Source organism: Larus michahellis, chromosome 25 (genome assembly GCF_964199755.1).
Source record: "Larus michahellis chromosome 25, bLarMic1.1, whole genome shotgun sequence".
In the NCBI taxonomy this organism is placed as follows: Eukaryota; Metazoa; Chordata; class Aves; order Charadriiformes; family Laridae; genus Larus; species Larus michahellis.
In genome coordinates this window covers 3224113-3235710 of record NC_133920.1, presented here as the reverse complement: position 1 = coordinate 3235710, position 11598 = coordinate 3224113, and the positions used below count along the sequence as shown (strand labels likewise).

The following is an 11598-nucleotide window of genomic DNA, read 5'->3' as shown; positions in this document are numbered from 1 at the left end:
CTCCTCAGCTGTCCCCGCCCCCCAGAAGGGCCGGGTACCGGCTCAGGCTGGCCCCTTTTCCTGGCTTTAAAAGCCTCAAAAACAAGCCCCTGGCTGTTTCTTTGCCGTGATTTCCTTCCCCAGCACAGACTTACCTGCACTGGAGCTGATCTCCTCAGCAAATAGAGTACAAAGATACCAAGGTGGGACACGACATAGGAGAAATGCCTCAGGACACCTTTCCCCTTCTTGAGGAGGATGAAAGCCAGGCCGGACACATAGTTTTGTTTCAGCAGATATGAGATGCCTTTCTTCAGGCAACCATGTACCCCAGTGGGACTTCTTTGGGACTATTTGAGAGGATTTTACGTACTCTGTAGTACCACTTTGTCCGTAGGAGTCTCTTCAAGGCAATTCTCACTTCCTTATTCCTCAGGCTATAGATGACAGGGTTAAACACTGGGGTAAAAATTGTGTAAAACAGGGCAAGGTATTTGTCGGTGTCTACGGAATCCCTTGACCGTTGCTTTAAGTAGACGACTGTGGCCGAGCCATAGAAGAGTGTCACCACCACGAGGTGTGAGGAACAGGTGGAAAAGGCTTTGTGTCTGCCCAGAACTGAAGGTATTTTCAGAATTGCCCTGATAATTTTAATGTAAGAAATAACTATTAAGGAGAAGGGAAAGATTGCAAATACCAGGATGATGGTGTACAGTGTCACTTGGTTCCAGAACGTGTCTGCACAGGCCAGCTCCAGCAGAGGGGGGACATCACAAAAAAAGTGATGAAGGTCATGGGATGCACAGAGGGCAAAGTGGGCAGTGAACACCTGGTAGGTCTGTCCTACTTGCACTGGTACGACAGCCACCCACGACCCCACCACCGGTCTGATGCAGAGACCCCTCCTCATGATGAGGGGGTAGTGCAGGGGGTCACAGATGGCTATGTAGCGGTCATAGGCCATGACAGCCAGAAGAAGGCACTTGATGCTGCCCAGCAACACCAGGAAATACAGCTGGGCAGCATAGCCAAGGAAGGAGGTCCTGCCATCCTCCAGCAGGAAAACCACCAGCATTTTTGGCAGAGTGACTGATGTGTAGCAGATCTCCAGGAAGGACAAGTTCCTCAGGAAGAAATACATGGGGCTGTGGAGGCTTGAGTCCACCACTGTGATGAGTGCAATCAGGCTGTTCTCTGTGAGGACCATGAGGTAGATGACCAGGAATGCTGTGAAGCACAAGCCCTGCAGGCTGGAGCGGTCAGAAAATCCCAGAAGAATGAATCCAGATCCACCGGTGTGATTCTCCAGGCCTTTTCTTTGGGGCATTTTTCCTGCACAGAGCAATTCAAACAACAGGCTCTCAGAGGATGCTGGTGGCCTGTCCACCATCACATACACTTCAAGCCTAGAGAAAGACTACAAACATCAGCATACACACCATTGCAGGATTAGGAGAGCTCGACCAAGATAGGCATGAATGTTTGGAAATCTAATGTGGGTCGCTTGCGGAGGGGAGGTTTGTAAAGAGAGAGAACAGAGTCCTTGAGCCTGAATAACTGGGGGTTTTATTGTCATATGGGTAAAAGAAACTTGACTTTCTCTTTTAGAGGTGATTTTATTAAATAGAGTACCTATTGAAAGATGAGAGAAAAGGAAGAAAAGAGACAAATACTAGTGCCTTTAAGGACAGCCTTACTTACGTTCCTTGTCCAGACCTTATCAGAGGTGCATTTAATGTAAGAACATTAAGAAGGAATAGGGTTAAAAGGGGGGAAGGATGAAAAAGGGGAAGACAAAGCAAGGCAAGGCTAGGCAAGGAGAGGCAAACAAACCAAAGCAAGGCAAGGTATGACTTGATTCTTAGACCTTAGTGAGAGAGATTAATCCCAGCTCTCCTCACATGGGAGAGCTCATCCCCTGACGCTGCATCCACACACAAAGATCTGGGAGACTATCTTAGATCTGAATCATCAGTTTTTGCCTAGTGAAGGGTGAATCCCATCAGAAGTAACACAGGCTTCTCTCTGCCAAAGAATCCAGTGACACTGATGCATCCATGGCACATTTAAACAAGACAGAGAAGCAGCAGGTTATGCTTAAATTACCAGTTTTCAGGGTGCTAAAAGACATTTTTGTGCAAGCAAGAAAAGTGCTTTATGCAGGTTTCAATCACATGGAGAAGAAAGTGATTAAAAGCGTGTGATATCCCCATGACACCCAATTTTCCCGCACAGGTCAGGCATCTATAACTTTTGAATAAGTCCCGAGTCATTCAGCGTTCCCAAACCTGCTGCTCTGTCGCTTGGATTTCTGACAGCTTACAAATGCAGCCGAGGGCCCATTCGCTCTGATCCCAACTGTCGTGGTTTAGCCTCAGACGGCAACAAAGAACCACGTGCCGCTCGCACGTCCCTTCCTAATACAGGAAGGATCGTAAGAAAAGGCAAGACTCTTGGGTTGGGACAAAGGCAGTTTAACAGGACAGTAAAGGGAACAGGCAAACAACAACAACACGGATAGGGGAATATACAAACGCGATTACGGAACCGCCACTCCCCGCCGCCGCTCGCCGACCGGGCCGGACCCGGGACGCCCCAGCCCGCTTTTAAGCAGCAACTTCCTGCCCCCTCCCCCGGCAGCTCAGGGTGGGCGTGGCTCACATGGCATGGAATACCAGGAAAAGTTAACCCTATCCCCACCGGAACCAGGACACCAACCCTGCAAGCCCTCACAGAAGCAGAGCAGTGCTCTTGCTGCCTGGGGAGCTCAGCCCTCCCTTCACATTGCCCCCTTCCCAGAGCAGAAGGGCTTCTTGCTGGGCACACCTGAAGGGTGTCAGCTACAATCAAGCAGCACCACAACAGCAGGTGGCTTCTTATGGAGAAGGGACTCAGCTGAGAGATGTTTAAGAATCTCAGTTTGAGGTGGGGTCAAGTGGTCATTGCATGAGGAATATGCATCTGCAGCCTGGATATCTAGGTAACTCAGCTCTTGTCAGGGTCAATGGAGAAACAAGGAACACAGTATATGAGAACTGAAAAACAGTTCATCTGACCCAAGGGTCTGACTTGGGTGACACACAGTGGTGCCTCCAGATCATGAGGAAGCGAAAGGTGACTGCTCAGGCCTTGAGACAGCACTGACAAGGTGATACCAGCTTGTCTGTCCATCCCAGTTGTGCTCCCACTATGCTCAAGTTTGTTTCTTTTGTGACAAACTTACTATGGTAATCATTGCCTGATAGGATGATACAGATTTCATTACACACGTGCTGTTGGGTTAAGTGTTAGGTCAGGGTTAGATAAGGTTCATGTTCAGGCTTAAATTAGAGCTAGAGTTCATGTGGTTTAGGGTTAGATTTCAAATAGGTTGGGGTTTGGTTAGGGTTAGGGTAAGGTTGGGGTGCGGGTTACAGTTAGAGTTGAGGGTTATGACCTGGGGTTGGGGTAGAGCTAGGGTCAGGCAGTGATTAGGGTTAGGATTAAGATAAGGTCAGGGTTATGTTCAGAGCAGGGTTAGGTTATGGTTCGGGCAGGGTGGGGTTAGGGTTAGACACCTGCTGGACAGTGTGCGTCTTGCTGTGCTCCCCTTCCAGTGCGTGCCACGGTCATTAAAATCCCCAATAAGACCTGGCAATTCTTTGGGTTTCTTGAATAAGCCTTTCTCCGCTTCCTTATCCTGATTGCGGGTGCTTTGTCTCCCACCAGGGTGGCACACTAAGAGGCCTCTCCTCTGATCCTCACCCACAAAGGACTCACCCAACCTCTTGCACATCCCATAGAGGAGCTCCATAAGAAAAGACAGCAGGAAAAGATGAAGAGTTCACCAATCCCAGTTTCAGCATTGAGCCAGCCAAAACTCAGGGGAAGTCTTGTAGGAGCAACCTCCTGTAAATCCACCCCCATCATACTCGTCTCCCTCCCCTTTTATGTTTGCCGAATTAGCACGGCCCACCCCACTCGTTATGGGGCAGTTCCATCTCAGACGTCTCCCCCTCCCGGCTGATGTGTAGCATCATTTGGGTGGGGAGAGAACTATAGTCATACATGTTTAGCATGATCTCTATAATCTTCATTAGCATATGCAGGGGTGTGCGCTTTCGTATGTATTTCATGGATAATGAAGCAAAGGTCACGTCTCAGACACAATGGCCTTGAGAACTGAGAACTAGCAAGCTCACCACACGAGTGGCAGAGCTATCTTGTCTTCACAAGATGGTTCTCCCACACTTTCCGGTGCTAGAACTGTGAGCCTTATCAGTTCTTTGAAGGCCAGGCCTGCATTATTTATTTCCTTGCGAGTGTTGGAGGCCTTCCATTGAAGGCTTGGAGGGCATTCTGCCCCTTGTCAGGGAATTTACAGTCCGTCTCTTACAACTAGTAGCCGGAGCTTACCCAGCACTCCTCGCCATTTCTTCCACCAGTATCAAAACTCTGTGGTAGTACATGGGACTCCAGCTCCTCCGCTCTGTGCCCCAGGCTGAGGGTGTTGGTGCACTTTTGGTGCACTGCATCACTTTGGCTGGAGCAGTGGGGCCACGCTCAGCCTTGTCACTAAGTACCAAGTCCCCAGGCCCCAGTATGTGCAATGCTTTGCTTGAGACCAGAGACGTGCTGGAGTGGACGAAGGGCAGCAATGTGAAAGCACCAAAAGTGAAAATCCTGTTCACCCAGAGGCCAGAAAAGCAGGTCTGGGCTCCATAGCCCTGCCAGGAAAAGGCTTTGATGCTCCCAAAGGGCTGTGCTGGAGGGGAAGTTGATCTCCAGGAGGACAAGGTGCTGCTGAAAATCATAGAATCATAGAATTGTTGAGGTTGGAAGGGACCTTCAAGATCATCGAGTCCAACCTTTAGCCTACCCTGACAAGAGCCACTTCTAAACCGTCCTTGGGTGTGGAGATGCTGTGATCGAGGAACACTGTGACAATCAGTCGCCTCTTCCTTGGTTATATCACCGAGGGGCTCAGCAAAGGATTGTTGGAAGAAGACCCAGCAGAGTCCGGGAGCAGCCAAATGAGTTGAGCCCTCCGTGTGATGGGCTTCTTGTTCATGACCTGCTCTGCGTCAACTGGGTGGAGATGGGTCAGACTGGGCCTCACTGCAGTGGTGGGTTTCGGTTGCTGATGGACAGAAACCAAACCTGCCTGGGCTGCCACATAGGCTTGCCCAAAGGAATCAAATCTGTCTGCAATGCTCTCTGGGGTCTCTGTCATGCACCTGCTCTGATCAGGAATGGCTTTCCTGTAGGTGCTCTGCTGTCCCTGCCAGCAACCTGCAGTTGTTCTGGGGGGCGCTGGCATCTCAGGTGGCACAACAAGCCGTATATGCCCACTGAGGAGCTGTCCTGAATTAGGTTGAGCAACGGGGGAATGTCCATGAGACACCTGCCACTACAGGCAGCAGAGATCTAGGAAATACAGCTGGTGGAGAAGAGAGAGAGAGGGACTTAGCTGCATTTGGTCAGATGACCACCTCTGTAGGTGCTGTGGATGTAAGGAATATTGAAGGTTTTATCTGTCCAAAATGTAACATCTACTTTCATTTCCATCTACCAAAGAAATTCCTCACCAGGCTCCATGATGTTGCCCCCAGATGCTGCCTTGTGTCTCAGCATTGCTGCATTAGAGCTTGCAGTCACCTGCACACATCCTGGGCAAACTCTGGTGTCACCTCAAATGTCACCAGGTGTTCCCACCTGAACAACTCCCTCACTCTCCATTAATTAGCAAGGGAGTGGACACAAACAGCTCACTTGCAGGTGCTCTTGTGCACACCTGAACTGAGGCAAGAAGGATCCCACCTCCTGTGGGTTTGTAGCAGGCATGGGAGGGAGCTGAGTCCCCTTCTGGCCCCAGGGCTACAGAGCCGGGATGAGATGCCTTGAGATGCCTTGATTGACTCAGCTGAATTCCTTCCCTCAGCAGGAGGGATAAAGGCAATTACTCCCTATCCCTGTCTGGGTGTCCTGACAAACGATGGGATGAGAAAATACGATTCTTGAGACTCACTGTTTTCCTGATACATGAAATGACAGTGCAGGAAGGAAGAGCCTCTCCCCAGCTTAGTGATTGCTTCATCCTGTTTCCCAGCAGGTTCCCTGGAGCCCCAGGGACACCTGGAGGGAGCCCCGAGGGGGCAGAGAAAGGGCTGCCTTGGGCTGGTCCTCTGCTGCTGAGCTGGGCTGGGCTCCTGGCATGGAGGGAGCTCGTGGCAAGTGGGCAGCGCTGCAGAGACAGCTCTGCCCAGGAGCAGGGCTGCGGGCGCTGCCTGCGGGCACCAAAGGGGAGTGAGGCAGAGTGAGGTTAAAGGCAGTCAGCAGCGGGAGGGTGCTGAGAGTTCGCTGGTGGTGGATTCTTCCCAGCCCTTGACACGGTAAGTCTCAAGCTGTAGGAAAGTAAAGATGCAGTTCCTGGAGGGACCTCCTAGAGCTGGTTCCTCCCTCTTAGGATCTGTCAGAGTAACTCGCACAGTTTCCATAGCATAGAGGAGGAGGACGTGCTCCTGAGCAGGGATTCTCTGCTGCACTGTCAGAGGGAGAGGGCATAACGGCTGCCTTTCTTCCAGGGACGTCTGCAGGGTGTAAAGCCGGCTGTGCAGCCAGGGGTGCCCAGGGCTGTCCTTCCAAGCTGGGTCCCTGCACCCAGGGGCTGTGTGCTGGGGCAGGGACATATCTCCTGCCAGGGCCAGCTCTCGTCCAGCGCAGGGACCTCTCCATGAAGATTCTGAAGGGAAAAGCTGCGGGTGGAAGGAGCAACTGCTGTCAGGGAAGGGTCCTACTGCATTCAAGAGGGTGCTGCATGGGTCAGGGCTGCCGACCGCTCCAGATCACCCCCAGAACACTGGCAGAGGCAGCATTTATAGAGGAAGCCCAGGGCAGGTCTACCTTAAAGATGAAGACCTTTGCATTGTCTGTGCTACAGCTTTCTCTGAAGGGAAAAGGGAAAGAAGCTGTCTAGTTTTAATAAATCACTAAACTCTTACACTAAAGGATCAGCAGATCTGCCAGAAACCACACAAAGTGCCTTCGCCCACCCCTCTCCCTACACACAGCACCAGCAGCACCTTTGCTTCCAGCATCGGGCTTTCTCTCCTCTCCTCCTTAGGAGCCACAAAGAGGGAGGTGCCCCTGGGCAGTGCCCAGCTGCCAGGAGGGGTCTGCAGGGCAGAGCTGAGCCCCCAGCGCGTGGGATGGGCTCTGGGAGCAGGGACAGGGAGGAGACGTGGGCACAGAGAAGCAGCTCCTGGCAGGGGCAGCTCCAGGCAGCAGAGAGCCACTCCACCCGGCTGCATCCCTCTCTGCTCCGCTGCACAGGGAAAGAGAAAGCAGATGGGAGAAACCGACTTTGAAACTGGACCCTTCCCCAAACAGTAACAATAGTCCATTTTCTTCTTCAAGGACATTGTCAGGGGGACCATTGTCCAATGGAGAGAGGTGTAAGCACAGGAGACCTGGGTGGTGCCCAGCAGGTCACTGGTGTGCAGAGCAGCTCTCCTGACTCTGCACTGGGGCACAGAGAGCACTTTTGTCCCTCAGGGCTCAGCAGTGTTCAGGCGAAAGGCAATGGGAAAGAGAAGGATTTCTGCCCCTGCAAGGAAAGTGCCCTCAGTAGCACAAAGCTGATCTCACAGAAAGGAGACGAATTAAATTATACCAAAGGAAGAGAAGTCCCTTTGGGGAGATCTTTTCGGAAACAGAATGAGGTGGGGTCAAAGAAGTGTGCCTTAACTTGCCAAGGTCTTTCCCTCTTTCAACAGTCCCCCATGCCCAGAGTGAACAAATGTCCAACAGCAGCTCCATCATCCAGTTCCTCCTCCTGGCATTGGCAGACACACGGGAGCGGCAGCTCTTGCACTTCGGGCTCTTCCTGGGCATCTACCTGGCTGCCCTCCTGGCCAACGGCCTCATCATCGGCGCTATAGCCTGTGACCACCGCCTCCACACCCCCATGTACTTCTTCCTCCTCAACCTCGCCCTCCTTGACCTGGGCTCCATCTCCACCACTGTCCCCAAAGCCATGGCCAATTCCTTCTGGGACACCAGGGCCATCTCCTATGCAGGATGTGTTGCACAGGTCTTTTTCTTTGTTTTCTGTGCTGCAACAGAGGTTTATCTTCTCACTGTCATGTCCTATGACCGCTACGTTGCCATCTGCAAACCCCTGCACTACGGGACCCTCCTGGGCAGCAGAGCTTGTGTCCACATGGCAGCAGCTGCCTGGGGCACTGGGTTTCTCAATGCTCTCCTGCACACGGCCAGTACATTTTCCCTACCCCTCTGCCAGGGCAATGCTGTGGGCCAGTTCTTCTGTGAAATCCCCCAGATCCTCAGGCTCTCCTGCTCAGATGCCTACCTCAGGGAACTTGGGCTTCTTATATTAAGTGCTTTGTTAGTTTTTGGATGTTTTGTTTTTATTGTCCTGTCCTATGTGCAGATCTTCAGGGCTGTGCTGAGGATTCCCTCTGAGCAGGGACGGCACAAAGCCTTTTCCACGTGCCTCCCTCACCTGGCCGTGGTCTCCCTCTTTATCAGTACTGGCATATTTTCTCACCTGAAGCCCCCCTCCATCTCCTCCCCATCGCTGGATCTGGTGATGGCAGTGCTGTACTCAGTGTTACCTCCAGCAGTGAACCCCCTCATCTACAGCATGAGGAACCAGGAGCTCAAGGAGTCCATTAGGAAAGTCATTTATTGGATGTTTGTCAATGTTGATAAATTTTCCATCACTGTCCACAAATGACATCTACAGTATCCCAATGCAGGCCTGTACTCTGTTTATTGTTTTTTCTTCTTTTTTTGTGTGGTTTTTTTTTTATTTGCTAGCATTTCCTGTAGTGTTGTTTATGGTTATTACATTCCTAAATAATTGTTTGTATTTAGCTCATTCTCCTGAGACATGAGCCCATCTCCCTCTGTCACCTGAAACCTGTATAAATGTTTTTCTAGCGCAATTTGAAAGCTGACTCTTTTGTAGCCTCTCTCTAATACAGTGACATCTTCCCTGTGCAGTTCCTCAAGTTTTGGCTGTTCTTCCAAAGCTGATGTCAACAACAGGCCCCGATATTTCACCCCAAAAGGGCCCGAGTAAAAAGCTCTTTGTCACAGTGGAAGCTGTTAGAGAATAAGGGTTGGACTTAGGACTCATCTGTTGTTGTCTCTTGATGGTGGAGATGGTGAATGGTCACTGAGATACTGTCATAGTGCACTGTCCCAGCGTGTGACAGGGCAGAGGACATACTCCAGGAGAAGGATCTGGAGCTGCCTGGAGAGCCTGCGAGATAGGCATGGACTGTGTGCGCCTTGGGTGGTCAGTGACTGGAGCCTCACAAGGTGAGCGATTGCCCAAAGTGGAGGCACCCAAAGGGAAAGCACTAAATCCAGGTACCTGCAAGGAAAGAAGATGGACACAGCCAACCCGACACAAACCAACTCCAAAAGGCACCAGCACCTTTACAGCCACCCCACCAAGAGCAGCACTTACACGACCATGAGCAACACAACTGGCCCCATCCTTTCCCCACTCTGTGGCTGATCTGATGGGAAGGTTGCATGAGTGGTCCATACATTCCCAGCCCTGCGTCTCTCCATTGCCCCGTGTCCTCCTCCTCCTCCTTCCAAGCCCACTTTGAATTGACCAGCAAAGCATGTACATACAGTCATACCAAAACCACACAAACAACAGTGAGCCCACTCACACAGCAAATAGCCAGGAGCAGAGTTGAGTAAATGGTGTGGTTTAACCCCAGTCAGCAGCTAAGCACCACACAGTCGCCCACTCACTCCCCCACAGTACAATGAGGGAGAAGATCAGAAAGGTAAAAGTGAGACAACGCATGGGTTGAGATAAAGACAGTTTGACAGGTAAAGCAAATGCTGTGCGTGCAAACAAAGGAAAATAAGGAATTCATCCCCTGCTTCCCATTAGCAGCCAGATATTTAGCACTTTCCAGGAAAGCAGGGCTCCATCATGCGTAACGGTGACTTAGGAAGATGGCAACGGCCCCCTGGGCAACGGCCTCATCATCACCACCATCACCCGTGACCACTGCCTCCACACCCCCATGTACTTCTTCCTCCTCAACCTCTCTGTTCTTGACCTGGGCACACAGCTGGCTAATAACAACCACAGGCATGAGCATGATGTGCATGTGGTGAGATTAACCTGAGTGAGCACAAACACCATCAGCTGTTGCTGGGGCCTCCATGAAGGCCTGTGGGGCAGACAGTGGCTGGAGGTGACTTCACTCGGAGAGTAACGTCCCCTGGGAAACCCCCTGAATGCAGCCCTGGGGTGGGCTTCCTTGACCCCAGGTCCCTGTGTCCATTCCTCACGCCGTGGGGCACCTCAGAGAGGTGCCGAGCAGGGAGACACAGCGCGGGGCTGAGGTGCTGCCGGCCTCCGGGAGTGGCAAGAGGAGGCCATGGAGTCTGCTGCAGGGCCTCTGCCCGTGCCAGGGAAGGACTCGTGTCTCTGAACAGCCCTGCCAGAGCCCTGACAGTGCTGGGTGTGTCTCCAGGAGCAGCCTGTGTGCTACCTCACCCTCCCCTCTCTTCATGGCCTGTCCCTTTTATTACACGGTGTGACAGAAGCGCCTCTGTGGGGCATCTCACCTGTGCAGTCAGAAGGGGTTCTGCAGGCCTGAGTGGCATCGCCCTCTAGAAGATGGCATTTCTCACCTCTCACAAAGCACAGAGCATGTCTAGGGAGTAGGAACGTAGCCGGAGGCACACCCCCCTCCATGTTTCACCTCTCTGAATGTCGATCACAGGTTTTTTTAAGCACCTAACAGGGAAGCAAGTACCCTAAGTAACAGGTGTCCTCAACCTTCAGAAAAAGTCTCTTCCTCCTCTCTTTCTCATGACCTACCCCATGACTGGGGTTGGGAACACCCTCCTCGTCATGTTGATGCTGCTGGAAAACTTGGAAACCTGCTCCAGCTCCAGCACCCTGACTGTCCCCCGACTGAGGACAGCACAATCTCTGCTCACAGCAATGGTAGTGCTCTTTCCTGCACCTTTGGCATGTACACAGTGTTTCCTGCTGGTGGCCACATCCTACGAGGAGTACTGGGCTGTATGCCACCCCCTGCTCTCTGCAAGGCTCGGGAACTGGAAGGGTTGTGTGGAATAATTACTAAATTGGCCAAGAATACAAAAATACAGCATTGTTCACACATTAAGGAAAGTCATAAAATCAAGAGGCTTCTGAGGTAGAATACAGCCGCAGCTAGCACACGAAGAATGCAACATCTGTGATTCCCTGTACAAGGTTGTTTGCGAAACTACACGAGGGATGGAACGGAACACGCTTGTTCCGTGGCCTTCCCTTGTGACGAGTAGCAGATATGGGGACGAGATGGTACTACGGAACTGATAAGCGGCCTACACGCTACCCGAGCCAACATTTCGTCTAATGTTGATGAAATGCTGTCCTTTTGTGCGAACTTTGCTCACCACAATGTACCAAAACACACCTCCATCCCGGAGGCTATCCGCCCCCGAGGTGTGAACACTCCTCCTTGAATACATTAATCATAATAAAAGTATGTATGACTAAAGTCACTCAAACTCCACTTTGAAGATAAAAAAATAATATAAAAATAGCCCAAGAGAGAGGGGATG

At 51.5% G+C, this 11598-nt stretch overlaps 2 protein-coding genes across 2 annotated transcripts; one reads left to right on the top strand and one right to left on the bottom strand.

Annotated features, from left to right (window-relative positions):
- Nucleotides 1–292: 292 nt before the first annotated feature.
- Nucleotides 293–5191, bottom strand: LOC141734808 (olfactory receptor 10AG1-like). The gene is made up of 3 exons (XM_074566984.1): nucleotides 4934–5191; nucleotides 4375–4685; nucleotides 293–1385 (listed from the first exon to the last, which is right to left on the bottom strand). The coding sequence occupies exons 1-3, from the start codon at nucleotides 5189–5191 to the stop codon at nucleotides 293–295; spliced, it is 1662 nt and encodes a 553-aa protein (XP_074423085.1).
- Nucleotides 5192–7720: 2529 nt separating this feature from the next.
- Nucleotides 7721–8864, top strand: LOC141734818 (olfactory receptor 14J1-like). Its single transcript, XM_074566999.1, has one exon. It carries the CDS (start codon nucleotides 7757–7759, stop codon nucleotides 8714–8716), a length of 960 nt encoding a protein of 319 aa, XP_074423100.1. The 5' UTR covers nucleotides 7721–7756; the 3' UTR covers nucleotides 8717–8864.
- The last annotated feature ends 2734 nt before the right edge of the window (nucleotides 8865–11598 follow it).